Here is a 17,242-nt window from a genome sequence, read left to right as displayed (position 1 = left end):
TCAGCTTCCCGTCGACCATATTTGGTCGCGAGCTAAGCGGCGGCCGAAGCTCCGCCTTATAAGGTCCAGGAGAAGCTCGGCGCTCAGAAGGTTTCCGTCTTCTTCTAAATGTTCACTGGAGATCCTGCGGCGAGTCAACGGCCGCCTCTCAATTTATTCATTTTTTATTTTTATTTATTTATTCATTATTTATGTTGTCCATTTGTGTTCCTGAATTCCTTGATATTTTTAAAAGGTAGACAAGGACTAATCCGGCCGCGGAGCAGGAAGTACCGTCATTTCTGGACTATTGGGCGCGCCTGAATATAAGCCGCACCTGCTAAAAATAACAAAATAAATATATGTGTTCATATAAAGGCCACACTTTGACAGATGAGGTTGGACAGGAATCTCCATGGACCGTGATGTTTGCAGATGACATTGTGATCTGTGGTGAGTGCAGGGAACAGGTAGAGGAACATCTAGAGAGGTGGAGGTATGCTCTGGAAAGGAGAGGAGTGAAGGTTAGCAGCAGCAAGACAGAATATATGTGTGTGAATGAGAGGAACTCGGGTGGAACGGTGAGGCTACAGGGAGTGGAGATCAAGAAGCTGGAGGATTTCAGGTGCTTGGAGTCAACAGTCCAGAGCGTAGGAGAGTGTGGAGAAGAGGTGAAGAGACGGTCCAAGCAGGTTGGAATGGGTGGAGAAAAGTGTCAGGGGTACCAAGAGATAGAAGAACATCAGCCAGAATAAAAGGAAAGGTGTACAAGACAGTGGTGAGACCAGCGATGATGTTTGGACTAGTGGACGGATGCTGGAATTGGAGGTCTCAAGGAAGACCAAAGAGAAGATGTATGGACGTAGTGAGAGATGATATGAAGGTAGTTGGTGTGAGAAAGGAGGTACCAAAGAATAGGGTTAGATGGAGAAGGTGATTCACTGTGGAGACTCCCGAAGGGAAAAGAAGACTTTGTCACAGGGGTGCAGGACATGTATGACTGAGACAAAGGGATGACTGAGACGGTTTGGATATGACCACTCCCCTGTTCATGTCCAAACCATGGTGAAGATCTGGGTAGAAGATTGCTGAAGGTGGAGCTGCCAGACAGGAGGTCGAGAGGAAGACCAAAGAGAAGATATATGGACGTAGTGAGAGAGGATATGAAGTTAGTTGGTGTGAGAGAGGAGCATCCAGCCCAATCAGTCCAGTGCTCCTTGATTATTTTCTGTTAAATAGTATCATTTATTCACGTATTAACATTAAAGAAAAGAAAGAAAGAAATATAAATAACGTTATTAACATTGTTTTCTAGTCTGTAACAGAAAAGATTTAAAGTGCATCAATTTCCCTGAACTTTAAAAGAAAAACAAAAAAAATCCTTACTTAACCTATACTGATACTGAAAAATTAATTAAGCAAGATTATCTCAGGAGCACAATGCATAAAACAACCTACAAAACAAAAATGAATAAAACAATTTGTGCTGATTTTTTTATTTTTTAATCAAAATGAAAAAGTGAGGATTAATGGCTACAAGGAGCAGGTTTTTGCAATGCACGGCTTTTCCAAGCGGGGTTTTCAATCGTGATACCGCAACTCTCAGCTAACGCTAAACACACCGGCCTTTCCTCGTAGTAGCAGCGAAGCTAAGCGCTACACACACTTTGTCATATTTCCTCGTTTCAGCTTTCGCCTCATTATCTCCATCTCTCACCGCCTTTCTTATCGCTGAGAAATATTTATCTTAAGGGCCGCGGTGTTCAACGGAAATGACGTACAACTGTCCTTTAAAAAAGAGTTAGCGTTAGCATTAGCGGATCGCTTTTGCACTTTTGCGAGGGAGCGAAGGTGCGAAGGTGCCGAAATAAAAGCGTCGCTCGTATCTCCAGCGCGAGGAGGAGCTGAGGAAGGAGGAGGAGAGGAGGAAGGTGGCGGAGGAACGGCAGCGTTTCGAGGAGGAGAGGATGGAGTTGGAACGTCAGGAGCAGGAGAACCGAGAGAGGAGATACCGCGAGCGCGAGCGGGAGATCGAGGAGCACAGGTGAGCGAGAGGACGAACGGATGCTGCCAGAAGTAAAGGTAGCGCCATCAAATCTGTAACTGTAGCGACGGGAGCCGTCGACGTAGCTTTTAGCAACGACGGCAACAAAAATAGGGCACTGGAAGTCCATTCTGGATCTCTTCGCCTTGCAGACGTGCCCCGTATGGCCAAAAGTATTGGCTCGTCCATCCAAATAATCAGAATCAGGTGTTCCGATTGTTTCCATGGACTCTAGAGTGGCGATCCGATGGACGAGTCTGGGTTTTGCAGTCGCCAGGAGAACGTTGCCTTTCAGGATGTGGGCTTTGCCCCTTAGTTCCAGTGAAAGGAACTCCGAAAGCTTCAGCATACCGAGATATTTTGGACAATTCCATGGGAACAGTTTGGAGCTGGACCTTCCTTTTCCAACATGACTGCACACTTGTGCACAAAGGAAGCTCCAAAAAACCCCTTAAACATACTTCTGAACCTTGTGGACGGCCTTCCCAGAAGAGCTGAAGCTGTGGAGTCAAGGCAGTTGAGCGAATACTTGTGGCCATCTAGTGTCTTTTCGGGCAAAATCAACCCCAATTTTTTTTCAAAGGGCAATGTCATATTCAGTCTATCTTCTAGACATTTTTAAACCCTAAAAGAATGACATGTATGTCGGTCAAATGTCTCTATAGGTGGTCAAGGAGGATATTGGCATCAGCTCCACTTGAATATCCCTGCATGTTCAAACATTGCTTGTTGACTCAGGAGTCAGAGCAGGATGCCGAAACTGATGTTGACAGGATGCGTTCCCGCCGAAGGTTGGGTCTAACCCTGGTGTTTATGTTGGAGCAGGAAGAAGATGCAGGAGGAGGAAGAGGCCAAGGAGAGACTGCAGAGCCAGTCGGCCATAGTAGGTGTCTCGGTGATTCATAGTCTACGTGAAGGAACCCTTGTATGTTTCCTTGTTGCCTTTACGATCCGCGACGTTCCTCTCCGCAGGCGTCCGAGCCCAGCATCGAGGATCTAAACCTGGACAAGAAGGAGTCCGAGGTGGAGGTGGGTGGAGTTTCCAGAGCTGGAAGTTCTCCTACTGCCTGAACCATGGGTGAACTCTAAAGAGTCCCCCCTGTGCTTCCAGGAGGCCAAGGCTATCATCGCCCAGCGGTCGGGAAACCCCCGGGAGTTCTTCAAGCAGAAGGAGAGAGCCATGACCGTCAGCGTGGACACCTCGCCCGTCTCCGTCCACAGGACCGGTAAACACCTCGCGATAGAGCCGAACCACGGGCGACCCCAAAGGGGTTCGCGCAATGATATCGACCGACAGAAACTTGCCTACTTTTGCCACTCGGACAGCTTCACTAGAGCTGTAACCACGGCGCTGAAGGCTGGCTCTGGAAGCCCACGTCTTCTCGTAGAACCGGAGCTTCTGTCGGGCGCAACTTTCCGGGTGTCCGATGAAGCATCGGCTCTGTGAGCCAATCGAATCACGGCAAAGACGCCGTTCTTCTTCTTCTTCTTCTTCTTCTTCTTTTTCCAAATAGGGGTCTTTGTCCGACACGGCGTTTCGAGCGTGTCGGAAAAATTCCATTCATCGCGGCATTCTATTTTTCCACCTCGAACTAATTTTCTCACATTTATTTCTGCGGTGGATCCTTGCTACTTCACAGTTCGCTACTTCCAGGATCTGAACATTTAAAAGTGTAAGAAGCATTTGTTTAGGGTTGATATATCGGTAAATACCATCAATGTTTTGGGACGTAGCTCCCGGGAAAAGTGTGAAAATACCTTGCAGCAAACAAAAACTGAACGAGAAATCTGCAAGAAATGTATATGATTTTATTTTTCAATTTTTGGAATTCTTAAAAGTCATTCAAAATATCTTAGTTTTGCAAAATCGCAACACAACGACAAATAGCAGCGATCTAGGAGAAGATGCTACGTCGCTAGTACGCAGTTTCTCTGAATTTTCAACAACACCCATGGTTAAGAAGAAATTCTGAAATTCAAAATGAGTTAACACGGCATATAATTTTTTTTCTTTTTTGTCGTTATGCGATGTATACATTTTTTAAAATCGCGAAGGTTACGGGGAAAATGTTGACGTGACCGAAAGGGTAACCTCGGTCGTCAAGGTTACGGAATAAAAACAATCCAGCTATTAGCATTAGCATAAATCTTAGCCACACTTAGCAGATACTTATTCATTCATTTATCTGCTAGCATAATATGTGTTGCGTTTTTATTTTTTTTTAATCAATGAACAACTTCAGAGGAAACGAAATGACATTTCTGCATGAAACAAAACATTTAAACTGGAAGCAAAATCCTCCATGAATATTTGAGTTTTTCATGTATTTATGAAAAAAAGAAATTTAATTATCCACCGGCAGCAAACTGAAAACTCAAAATTTTACCGGCGTGTGCAGTCGCTAATTAAGAAAGAAATCGCACTTAATTCATTTACAAAAAGGTAATTTTTTTTATTTTTTTTTATTTATCTATTTATTTTTTTATTTAATTTATTCATTTATTATTTAATTTGCTTATTTTAAATACCTTTCTCAAAGAATCGCAGGTTGTTAGTCATGTTTTTTTTATAAAAAAAAACCAAAAAAAACAGTTCATTAGGTCTAAAGATTTTTGCTTGTTCTTTTTTACGCTAAAACAAAAATTTGGACTTTGTGTTACTTCTAGGTAACTTCTAGGCTATGATTTTACTGGCGCTTTGACATCAAATTAGACTTCAGGTGGCCTCCAGACCAGTTTTACACCCCTGCTTTAGATGTTACAAGATCACAATAATCCTTAAATTTAAAACGACATTTTCAAAATAACCAAACTAAAATAAAATACACTTTAATTAAAAGCCACAAGGAGCTGGACTCGACCGACAACCGTTCACCCTCTCATTCACACGTCATTCGAAAGCATACAACTCTTGCTCCCCTGGTCGCCGTGGAGACGGAACGCTACGACATCACCGCGTCGTCTGCATAGACGCCACAATCACAAGGCCTGTTTTCCATCCTGGATTTGAAAACCGCACAAATCGCTTGCAACAGTCCGATGGCTGAGGGTGCAAAGGAGAGTCTGAAGGATCTGCACCGGGTTCAGACAAAACCGCCGGCTGTAAAGACCAACCCGTCACCTTCCGGAAGGATCATCCGAGTTAGCTGCCGGTTTGTCCTTCACCTTCCCCACAAGACGGTCCAAGTTCAGTCCCGCGTTGAGCCACGTTTTGGAAAATAACTGCCGGGTTTTTTTGGGGGCGGGTCCAATGTGGCTCGTTGGGAAAATAGAAGAGTTGATCTGCAGAAGCTAGATGTGAAGCGGAGGGGTTGCTATGCTAACGGCTATGCTATGCTAAAGGAGCGAAACCAGTCGAACTGGTAGTTACATTCGGAAACTCCCCCATCGGTCGTTCGAACCAAAGTAGCCTCAAGTAAGGAAGTCCAGTTGCCAAGACGGGAAAATTTGGGGGCGGGGTTTAATTACGCCGAACTTTGCTCCGATTGGCCGTCCGAAGCGCCTAACCTTCGCACACTAACCACTTCTTTTCTTTTCTCTCTCGTTCTCTCTGTTTTTTCCTCCTCCTGAGGGCCTCCCCTTCCCTTTTTGTGACCTCTTTCATTCACCGCATCCCCTCGTTCCGACCTTCAACCCCCCTTTTCGTCTTTCCCTCCCTCTTCCATTTTGCGTCCGTCTTTCCATCTCGCCGCGTCGCTTCCGTGTCCTCCTGTGCGTTGCCGTGCATGTGTGTGTGTGTGTGTGTGTGTGTGTGTGTGCGCGCACGTGGCGACCCGAACCACCAGGCCGCTTGGACAGTCCCTTCTTGAGGCAGCAGCACAGTCCCGGCAACTCCGGTCCGACCCCCCCGTCGCCCCTCCGCACCCCGCCGCACGCACGGAGGCAGCACGCCGCTGCAGCCGGTAGGTACAGACCCCGACCAATCAGAAATCAGGAGACAGGAAGTGACAGCGAGGAACAGGAAGTAAGAGTTAACGCGCTCCCGCTTTGACGCGCAGATGTTGTTCCCAGCGGGGGTTCCTATGTGACCTCGAAGCGTGACGCGAGGTCCATTAGCATTAGCATAGCCACACTTAGCAAATGCTCATTCGTTCATTTACCGAAGAGGGGTGGAGCCTAGACATTGGCGAGAGGCGGGGCTCCCCCTGGATCCATCTCCAGGACAGATATAGAGACATACCGTATGGCCAGTCACCCTCTCATTCATTTGTCATAGTCCAGGGGTCGGCGACCTTTCCCACTCCAAGAGCCATTTGGACTCGTTTCCCTGCAGTGAACACCGGGAGCCACACAACCTTTTTAAAATCTAAAATGAATTAACACGGCATATTGTTTTGCTTTTCTGCTACGTATAAACAAAAACTGTATTTTTTGCACTATAAGGCGCGCTTAAAATCCTTACAGCCATGCACCTTAAAAACCCCTTGCCTTATGTTGGAATTCAAGTTGTGCTAACTGACGTCCAACCAATTTTTTGTGGTACGCTGCGCTCAAACATCTGTCTAAATGTTTAGGTGCGACTTTCGTAAGCAACCGAAGTCGGTCATTGGTTGATTATGGGTTGACGAGATGAGATAGCTAATTATGTAGCGCTAAAATGCATGATTATGTATGAAAATAGACCCATTCATTGATATTGCACCTTATGGTCCAGAAAATATGGTACATTTCTGCATGTAACAAAACACTTTGAGCACCGAAAAAAAGACATTGGGTTGAAGGTTGCTTTTAAGAAAAATACTTAGAGTCTATTTGAAAAAAAAAAAAAAGCGCCAAAAAAGAGCACCAAAAATATTTGAACACGTTTTATTTAGATGTTACAAGAGCGCTATAATCTTCACATTTATAATTACATTTTAAAAATGAACAAACTAAAATAAAATACATTTCAATTAAATACTCGCCGACCCCTGAGGGACCCAGACAACCATTCACCCCCTCATTCACATGTAATTTGGAAGCATACAACATTCGCTCTCTCATCCAAACACCTGGACAATGCAGGGTCTCCAATGAACCTCCTGTACTTTTTTCGGACTGTGTGAGGAACCCAGAGAACCCAAAGGAACCCGAAGGAGACACCAGGGACCTTCGGCACCATAGCGTCAGCTCTAAAGGCCATAAGAAACAGAAGCTCAACCAGGGGAGCGGGTAACTTGTAGCTGCGGTAAAACCAGCAGGTGCGTTTATTAAAAGGGTCCGCGGGTAAAATGGCGCCCCAGGTAAACTGACGTGGAGCCACCATTCTTTGGCAATCAGCACATGTGACATATTAGCATGTTAGCTCGCCAGCTCCAGACGGGTTCAAGCAGGTTGGAAGGGGTGGAGAAAAGTGTCAGGGGTGCAAAGAGATAGAAGACTATCAGCCAGAAGGAAAGGAAAGATGGACAAGCCGTGATGTTTGGACTAGAAACTGTTCCAATGACCAAAAGACAGCAGGCAGAACTAGAGGTTGCAGAGATGAAGATGTTGAGGTTTTCTTTGGGAGTGACCAGGATGGAGAGGATCAGGAATGAGTCTATCAGAGGAACAGCACATGTTAGATGTTTTGGAGAGAAGGTCAGAGAAGCCAGACTGAGATGGTTGGGTCATGGACAGAGGAGGGAGAGTGGATATATTGGTGGACGGATGCTGGAATTAGAGGTCTAGATGAAGACCAAAGAGAAGATGTATGGACGTAGTGAGAGAGGATATGAAGTTAGTTGGTGTGAGAGAGGAGGATCCAGAGAATAGGGTTAGATGGAGAAGGTGGATCCACTGTGGCGACACCTGAAGGGAAAAGCCCAAAGGAAAAGAAGACTTTGTTACAGGGGTGCAGGACATGTATGACCGAGACATAGTGATGACTGAGACGGTTTGGATATGAACACTCCTTTGTTCATGTCCAAACCATTGGTGAAGATCTGGGTAGAAGGTTGCTGAAGGTGGAGCTACCAGGCAGGAGGTCTCGAGGAAGACCAAAGAGAAGATGTATGGATGTTGTGAGAGAGGATATGAAGGTAGTTGGTGTGAGAGAGGAAGATACAGAGAATAGGGTTAGATGGAGAAAGTTGATTCGCTGTGGAGACCTCTGAAGGGAAAACCCCAAACGAGAAGAAGAACAAGAAGACTTGTGGCGGTATGAACTCCCCCCTCAAAAAAACAGATAAGGCTCCGAGAACCTGAATCTCTGAGAACCATGACAGTGTGCTTCCACCGATTTTAACACCGGACGGTCGGTCAAACCGCAGCCGAAGCTAAAAAACAGGAAATGACGTTGAAGTGGTTTCCGCCCATCTGGTCTCAGATGACACTTTTATTTCCCCCCTGCGTTGCGCAGTCGTCGGTGCACACCGAAGCAGATCCACACTGCACCTTGACCCCCTCCCCAGTGCTGCTCGCCATTTTACCCCCTTTTAAAACTTGAACCGTTCAAGTTGAAGTTACCCAGAAATCGTTCTCTTGACCTGCCGGAAAGAGTCCCCTCCAAAACAGACCCTGTTTTCCATTTTGCATTGTTAGCTAGCAGGGTTTTGACTGACATACCGACGACTTGCTGCCCCTCTTTGTTGCCTTGCATCCTTCCCTGAGTCAGCAGATGTGCACCCGCTTCATGTTAGCGCTAAAAAACGCTGCTTGCGGCGGCAGCCGTGACGTGTTTGTGGTTTGCGTGCTCGATGTCGCGTCCGTCTAGATGTTGTCCAGTCAGCTGCTGGTGTGGAATGTCTGAGTGTCCCCCCACCTCCTTCCCCCCGTCCCCGAAAGTCGAATCCTGGTTTCCGAAACTATCGGCGGAGTAACTCTCGATCCCCCGAGGGAAGGTAGAGATCGATTCAGATCCTCTTCTTACGGACCGAGCCGCGCCTTTTCCCGGTGAAAGTGAATATTTGGCCTCCCTCCATCGGCCAGGGAACAGATTAGCCGTTTCTGTTTAAGCCCATTAACTACAGGAACTAAAAGGTCAGGTCTCTTCCGTCAGATATCACCTAAAGACATTAAATACGACTGAACGGGAACAGCTCCGAGAACTTCAGTTCTCTTGTGGGGACGTTTTTGGTGGGAGGTTTGGTGTTGACAGCGGCTGAGGGAAAGCATCTGGGAATGATGTGTCGGAGCAGAAGAAGTGTATCCAACCAGACAGACTACCGAGTTGTTGAAAATGGAGGGCGGGGTCGGTTGTCACGGCTGAGAGCCAAATATTGGACTTAGCCAAAAAGCACGCGCTGACATACTAAAATGTGGCTGATGTGAGGCTGGACGGACAAAGAGTTGGCTCTCCGCGATGGTTCGAGACAACGCCGGCGCTTTCTCGCACCTGAGAAGGTATTTAGAAGACACAAAAGTACCTTCAGAACTCTTCTCAATGTTTGTACTGACAAGAGGCTGCCGTCTTCTTCTTTTCTGTTCCTTTCGCTGGTTGCCCTCGAGCATACCGAGCAACACCGCCCGCCAACGACTTCAGGTGGTACCGCTCCGTTCGTTACGCTTGGCTACATGGGCACTAGCTCCACAACAACACTCCGATTTACGCACAAAATGTCCATATATAAATGAAACAGTTAGCCTTGGGACTAGCCTCTCAGGTAGCGACTTGTGCTACTTTGAGCGGGCTTGCTTGGTGACCAGTTGTCCTCATAGGTACTCCCAACAATTCTCAAGCTGTACTCCAACAACATCAGAATGTTGTTATGTAACTTATGTAATTAGCATCGTTAAAAACCCCGGCAGCAGCTTTTGGCTAACACAGCTCTATCGAGACGGCTAGCTTGTAGTTTAGCCCATTGCTCAAGTGACGTGCACAGTGTCGCAGTCGTTAAGTGAAAACACAACCTCGGTAATGCTAGATGTTCATCTGGAAGCCACGCTATCGCAAAGATCCCAATCCGGTCAGGAGTGCAGGAAGCGCTCGTGATAACCGAGCAGGTTGAGTGACGTCGGCGCATTCCTTCTGTTATCAGTCACCGCGGCGACATTAAACATTACTCACAGCAATTCACCTCGCTCTTCTTCCCTTTTAAGTCCCATTAAACCAAATCCTGCCCTCCTGGAAATCGCAACCTTCGTGTTTGTACCGCACAGATGGTACAATTTCCCGATAGCGATCGGCACGCTCGTGGCCTCAAAAGACGAGTTCCGGAGGTCCGTGTCGGTGATCCTGATCCAACCTTGTCTTCGCGACGCCATTGTCGCGACTCTTGGTTTTATTTTTAATTCCTCGGCACGAAATTCCAATACATGGCGCCTCCCGTGGAAGTACATTTTTCGCGCCGCGTTGATGTTCTGTGACAAATTCACGGAAACGGTGCGTCTCGCCCGCCCAGGCGCCCATCTGTGATCGGGGATGTCCTGGTAAATAGTTTCGGACCGCGACTGATCCGAGGGTATCTGCTTTCCCTGCATTCCACCCATCGGCCAAATAGAAATTATGATTTTCTGCTGATGGACAGTCCCGTAAGGCCATACGGTCCACTGGATTATCACGGACATTTGGGACTGCACATCCTCGTCCAAGTATTCCATCGCCCGATTCTCCCAAATTACACTCAAGAGTTCAAGTCTCAAGAGAAGTACACTATTGGAGGTCTCCTAAGGTCGCAACAGACAATGACAAACACAAATTTGTGTTTGTTTGTTTGGAGGTTCAAATTGGTCAAACCTCCGTGTCTCGACTCCTTACCCCAAGAGACCGGCACCCGGATGAAAAGCGCAATACCGCCCCCTGGTGGAGTGAAAGTGCAAAACAACATGGAGTACAAGTCGAGTGTACAACAGGAGGGGCAGGAAAGGAAGAGCCACCAGAGAAAGTCAAGCTCACCGCCTTTGCTTATATTTGTCCTCCATATTTAAATCTGTGATTCTTCGGCACGTTTTTGGAGCAATTTGATTGCCTTATATGCCCACCCCCTACGTCTCCAAGACAACTCTCCCTGCCTCTTCCATCAAGGCTTGGAGATACCTCTCATAGGCTCCGCCCATCCGGCATGGTTGCAAAGCATTGGAGAAATCCAACAAAAACAACGACCACGACGCAGCGAGAGCACGGCGATGGCCGAGAGCGACGTCCATGGTGTTAATCATCATCAGTGTTCTCCGTCTGTACATGCTGTTTTGGCCTTAGCCAGTTCGGGGCGAAGGTGTCGCCATCTTCTGTGACAGACACTCGCCTCTGCGCAAGATGTTCAGGCACCTCCCTCCAAGAACGACCGGCCATCTGCGTGTCTTTACACGCCCTGATAGATGTGTTACACAGATCTTCATACTTCCTCGCCACCTCGTAACTACCCGTCACGGGACAACCATCCGCACCGGCGGGGACTTATTTCGACATTAACCGAGGCGTCTTCAAAGTTCTCGGAGGCCGTCTGAGAGTTCTGGCCAGACGACGGGTCGCCAACAGGGAACAAGAGCAGAGGTACCCTCGGAGTGCATACGTGTCACTGTCCGCCCACCATGTGTCCTATGCTTGGTCAGACTTTGCTCACCCAGGAGTTCAGCCTTAACTGACGGGCTTCATTGTGGCTCGTTTGGCGAATCGGATCGAGGCGTCTGGGCGCCCGATACCATGCTCCTGCGGTGGCTTCTGTCTGTATGCCAACCAAGACCAGGATGCTAACTGCCCCCCAGCGGGTCCTTTGCACTGTTCCAGTTGTTTTAGTCCTTGCAGACCATGATTTGGTCAGAAGATGAAGTACCTTATAGTTTAATTTAAACGTGGAAAGCCAGATTCTTGTTACTTCAACACGCCGGGTGAAGTCCTCGCATCAGATTTCCATTTCCATAGTCGTTTCCTTCTCTCTCTACCGTTCAGACCCTTTAGGGGACGATGACGACAAAGTGAGCACAGAGCGCAACATGGCGGCCGTGTCGCCTATCCCCAAAATAGTTACCACGCCCATCAAGGACGACTTCATCAGGGACGATGACGACCGCACAGACAAGTGGGGTAAGGGAGGCGCCTACTTCCTGTTTTTCTCCAGGGAGGCGACAGCTCAGTCACAGATTTATCCGCGGAGCTACATCGACAGATCGATGCAAGGGTCACCTCTTACGTGAAAGACGAACCCTGAAAATTGCAACTCGGAGGAAGCAAAGCTAGTTAGCACAGTTGTTGCGCGGAGTAACATTGTCAGGACGGGTGGATCATCTGTTGGGTCGATGTACCCGTATCTTTCCCCTCCTCCAGAGTCGCCACCCAAGCAAGAGCCGAAGCCGCCGGTCCAGGAGTCGACGCCCACCAAGCCCGTGCAAAGCGTGGCCCCTCAGGCCCGCGACCCCTCCGGGTTCTCCGTCTGGGAGTCCGGGACGGACAGCCTGGTGGACCTGTGGGACAGCAACTCCGCCCAGGCCGCCAAACCGTCCTCCGAGTCGTCCAATCTGGTGGATCTGATGGGCGCGCGCGACGGCTCGCCGGCTAACGCCGTATCCGGCGCCGGCGGGCGACCCCAGCCGCTCCTCAGCTTCGACGAGATGATGGACGGGACTTTCTGCCCGGCGCCCGAAGACGACCCCTCCAGCCTGGTGGACGTGACGGGGTCCGACCAGATGACCCTCAGCTACCAGCACGCCTTGCAGCACGCCGCCGGGGACGCCGCCGAGCTGGACGACGGACAGCTGCTGATGACCAACGGCGAGACGCTGCTGAAGGAAGGCACCCAGGTGCGAGCGCAGGGGTCGCCCACGGCGCGAACCGCAACATCCTCGCCGGTATTCATCCCACCTTCTGCTTCCCCTCCCTGCGTTTCCTACAGGCGAGCGAAGGCTACTTCAGCCAGTCACAGGAGGAGGATTTCGGCCAATCGGAGGAGTGCTCGGCTAAGCCCGCCCCCGTCTTTTACAACAAGCCGCCAGGTGAGACACCAACTCGGCGGGATTTCCGTCGATCCGTAAAGCGGACGTCACCAGATCGACTTATCGTGATTTCAGGTTGCGATTAGCATGAGGCTAGCGGTCGTGTAAGGTAAATCTTTCCGTGAGTGTGTCGCAAGCTAACGCTAATGTTAGCGGTTGCTAACGTCAACTTGAACAAGCTTTGCCTTGATGGTTTTTTTTTTTTTTTTTTTTCGTAAACATCAGTAACCTGACGAAATAACCAATAACCACTGATCCCAACCGTGATGCGTTCAAGGACCCGTTGGAATTTTCCGCGCTCTGACCGCCGAGTCTGTCCGTGTGCCCTCCCTCAGAGATTGACATCACATGCTGGGACACGGATCCCGTGGTCGACGACGAGGACGACGACGACTGACGGGCCAATCGGAAGCCGGCCGGGAGGAAGTAGGAAGTGCGCTTCATGGAGCAAAGAGAATTTTTTTTCCCTTTTTTTTTCTTTTTTTTTTTTTTCCTTTTTTTCCTCTTTTTTTTTTTTTTTTTTTTTTTTAAAAAAACAAACAAAAAAAACGAAACCACTTATAATAACGAGAACAACAACAATTACCACGTCTGTTATCTTTATTTCCAGGAAAATAAAACAGTAGCCGCCGCGGAAACGGGAAGTTTTGAAAAATACAATTTTTTTTTTTTTTTTTTTGTGTGTTTGTTATTTTATTTATTTTTATTTGTTTTTTTGCTATGCAGATGTAATAGCTGGGGAGCGGGGTCCTTGTTTTTTTTTTTTTTTTTTTTTTTTTTTTTTGTGACGGTTTATTACACATTAACGTAGCGCGCCGCCGCAAATTAGAGACAATGACGCCCGGCGGGCGGCGGGCGGCGGGCGCACCCTAGTCTGTAGTGCTTTAATAACACCCCTATAAACTAATACAGTGGGATCATTGCAGCTGCCATGTTTATCCGCACTCCCCCACCGGTTCTTCCCCCCCCGACCCAACCGCCTCCAAATCCACCCCCCCCCCCCCTTCCTCGCCGCTGCAAATCAGATAACCTCGTGTTTAAATCCCCGTCCCAGTCGGAGGGGGAAAGCGTGAAGTGCTGCGCTTCTTCCGGTGTCGCACCGACAACAACAACAACAACAACAACAAGTGGTCGTCGGGAGCCGCGACCTCTGACCCCTCCGGTGTTGAACCTTTTCCACTCCTTTTGTATGATCCTATTACCGGATTCGAAATTAAACAGCTTGTAAATCTGGTTGTTTTATTTTCCTCCTCCACGACGACGCGGCTCCTCTTTCACGTATTATTATTATTATTATTAATATTATTATTTTCTGCGTATAATCCAGATGTAGATATTTTTCCAGGCCTGTTTTTAGGAGAGCGAGGCCTTTTAATACTCAATGATTCCTAGTTTTGGAAAAATAAAAAAAAATGTAAAAAGCAGGAAGCGGACACTTCCTGTTTCGATGCGTCACTTCCTGTTTGAGAGGGACGTGTCACAGTAACTGCACGCTACTCTGCACGAGTGACGATTAATCATTAATGTTCATTCATTAACTTAATTTATGCTTTACTACCCATTAATAAGCTGGTCCACAACGTTCTTTGTGATGTTACTTCCCGGGTTTATAAAAGATTTGGGTTTTATCTGTTTTTTGAATTGAGATTGACGTCCGATGCAAAGGCGCACGAATCTTTGTCGGCCATGTTTGTTTGGCGTTGACTTTCCATTTAGCGGCGCCTTAACGAATGCTTCGGAAATTCATTCATTCACTCATTCCTGGATCCACCCTCCTAGCCTACTCATGAAAACATGACTTTTACGAAATAACGACCACGGATGTCGGAACAAAGCGTTAGCATCGAGGAGTTAGCCCGCCCGTGTTTGCTAGCGTGCAGTTACCAGAGCGTCCGAGCGCTAACGTCAATCCGCGGACCGATTTCCGCGGGGTTCATCCGTTCATGGAAAAACAAAACAAACACGGCTGGGGTTATGAGACGGGGAATCCCTCGGGGAGGAGAGACAGATCACACACACACACACACACACACACACACACACACACACACATGTCAGAAGAAGAGGCTTGAAAGCTGCTGTTCTTTTCTTTGAAATCCCTCTTCAGGTGTAGTTCCCCCTTTCGCCACTAGAGGGCGCCGTCCCCTCCACCCTGACAGGAGATCTCTCTCTTTTTCTTTCTCTTTCTCTTTGGTTTTCCACCTCTCAGACGTCTCACTCACTTTTTGCTGAACCGACGGACACGTCGAAGCTTCTCCTCAGAACCTCCTCCTCCACCTCCTCCTCTGTCACTCCGTCGCATTAAAAGTTGTTTTCTAAAAGCCGACCTTCGATTCTGACTGTTTTCTTCTGACCTCCAGCTGTCAATCACAGGGTCCATCTGACCTTTCACCTTCTCACTCACACCTTCCATGAAGGACTGTGAGGTGGAGGATGGAGAACATGCAGAGAAACCTGGAGAAAACCCAGGTAGGACAACATTGAGAGAGAACAGGAGAACATCAAGAGAACAAAAAGAAAAGGAGGTGTGTGTGAGTGTGTGTGTGTGTGTGTGTGTGTTCACAAGACATAACTTTAGAGCCCAGGAGTTCCTAAGGAACCTCTCCGGTCTCCTCAGAGCCGAACCCCCTCCGTTTGACGCCGTGATGTAATAAAGGGGCGGAGCTAGCAGCAGGATGCTCCAGTGTTACCGTGGCGACTTGACAAAGTGTGTGTGTGTGTGTGTGTGGGGGGGGTGGTGATGTCCCCTTTGTAAAAGTAAACGAGGCAGAGACGGTTGCCGGGCGACGCATACTCTGGCAGATGCCATTTCGGACAAAACCCCGGTAGGGAAACGTCCTGAGTGGGTTCGAGTCCAGGAGCCGACGCGTCCGGGACGTTAGCAAAGTTAACGCACAACGACGTTAGCGATTTGTGGTATTTACCACCTCCCCCCCCCCCCCCCCCCGCATTGTTCCGCCCGCGGGTCGGGGTTTTCGTTCGTCCCCCGCCACGCGCCCCCGCCGACATCCCCTGCAGCCGGGGCGACGTGTTGCTAGGAGACGCTAATCAGAACCTCCCGCCGCCTCGCTAATGTGGAGCCGGTCGTTTTACAGTCGCCTCGTGGGGAGGCGAGGGAAGCCCGGCGGGAGGCATAGCAACAAGAAAAATGGCTTCTACGGCGCTGGGGTGGGGGGTTAGCGTCCGATCGAAAACCTTGGATTATTTAAACCTGGTTTGAGACTCGAACCCGCTAACTGACGCTAGCAAAGAAGTCCAATTCACGTGGTTTCAAACTCCAGCCCCAAAACCGAAGGTAGCAAAGACGTCCCTGGTTTAAGACTCAAAACCGCTAACGGATGCAAGCAAAGATGTCCCTCGAACATAACTTTAGCCCTCAAACCTGGTTTCAGACAGAAAAGATGAAGTCTTTCCAGCATCTCAGCACTTTGGGCTACCTGAACAAATGTTGACGTTAGCTACATTACATTACGTACGCTAGCATCAGACCCAGAGACGGCGGTCTCAGGAACACGGTGGCGTTCTGATAAAGTAATCCTACTCGTCTCTATGTGCTACCTGGAGGTGTTCCATGTTCGGCTCATACGATGCAAGAAGGTCAGAAGATCATCCCTGAGCCAAGGATGCACTGCGAGAGGACCGGGGAGTCGGCACTAGTCCGGGGCAGTGGGCGTGGCCAGTTCGGGAAAGTGGGCGTGGCCAGTTTGGGAAAGTGGGCGTGGCTAGCTTGGGACAGACAACCTCATTTGTTGTCAGTCAAACATGATTTAATATCTGATCCAACTCAATCAGGCGGTCTGTGCTGATCGGCAATCAAACAAACGAACACTTCGCCAGCAGCCAATGAAAAAGGAGGGAGTGGAACACAGGAAGTAGCGTAAGAAATGACAGGAAGTAGCAGTAATATCAAAACGACGAAACAATGAAGCAGGGATGGGGCAGACGAAGCAAAACTAGACTCCAGTAATGGTAGGAGAGAGGAGGTAGCTATGCTAACAACAACAGCGGCTAGCCATTTGTCGGCCATGTTTGTTTACATTATACTGAGGTTCCGGTGACGCCTTCAGGTGTTAGTTTGACCAACCAGGAATTAGTTAAGACACCTGGTGGTACCAGTGGGTCGAGGTGAACTCCACGTCTGCTCAACATCTGTTGAGAGCTACCATTTTTGGTGATTTTAGGTGAAAGAAAAAGACACCGCTCCCGTAAATGCAATCTTTGTACTTGGATCCTGAAACTGCCGCGGCAATCGGCTCTTGGGAAAGGCAAGAAAAATAAAAAAGGGTGCATAAGAAGGTGGTGTTGAAAGTCGGAGCAGGTCGCAACAAATCCTCCTACAACGGGTCAGATGGGGGCGGGGGGTTGTCCTGCATTCCCTCCCCGCTGACCACT

General features: G+C 48.5%; 1 protein-coding gene across 4 annotated transcripts in view; it reads left to right on the top strand.

The window, feature by feature from the left end:
* Positions 1-15,176, top strand: part of dbn1 (drebrin 1) — a 72,053-nt gene extending 56,877 nt beyond the window's left edge. The window contains exons 7-15 of one of the 4 annotated variants that reach the window (XM_086142171.1): positions 1,872-2,023; positions 2,849-2,906; positions 2,996-3,052; positions 3,135-3,249; positions 5,809-5,925; positions 11,811-11,945; positions 12,186-12,658; positions 12,751-12,850; positions 13,186-15,176. In XM_086142171.1, the coding sequence (XP_085998297.1) occupies positions 1,872-2,023; positions 2,849-2,906; positions 2,996-3,052; positions 3,135-3,249; positions 5,809-5,925; positions 11,811-11,945; positions 12,186-12,658; positions 12,751-12,850; positions 13,186-13,247 (1,269 nt within the window). In that variant the 3' untranslated portion in view covers positions 13,248-15,176. Of the gene's footprint in view, positions 1-1,871; positions 2,024-2,845; positions 2,907-2,995; positions 3,053-3,134; positions 3,250-5,808; positions 5,926-11,810; positions 11,946-12,185; positions 12,659-12,750; positions 12,851-13,185 lie in introns of all 4 variants that reach the window. The other 3 variants (XM_086142170.1, XM_086142172.1, XM_086142173.1) reach the window with 3 other exon arrangements.
* Positions 15,177-17,242: the final 2,066 nt, after the last annotated feature.

The sequence above is a fragment of the Fistularia commersonii genome, chromosome 35 (genome assembly GCF_037954325.1).
Source record: "Fistularia commersonii isolate RoL2024-O1a breed Wild chromosome 35, RoL_Fcom_v1.0, whole genome shotgun sequence".
In the NCBI taxonomy this organism is placed as follows: Eukaryota; Metazoa; Chordata; class Actinopteri; order Syngnathiformes; family Fistulariidae; genus Fistularia; species Fistularia commersonii.
The sequence above is the reverse complement of the archived record's forward strand: the minus strand, read 5'-3'. Positions and strand labels throughout refer to the sequence as shown.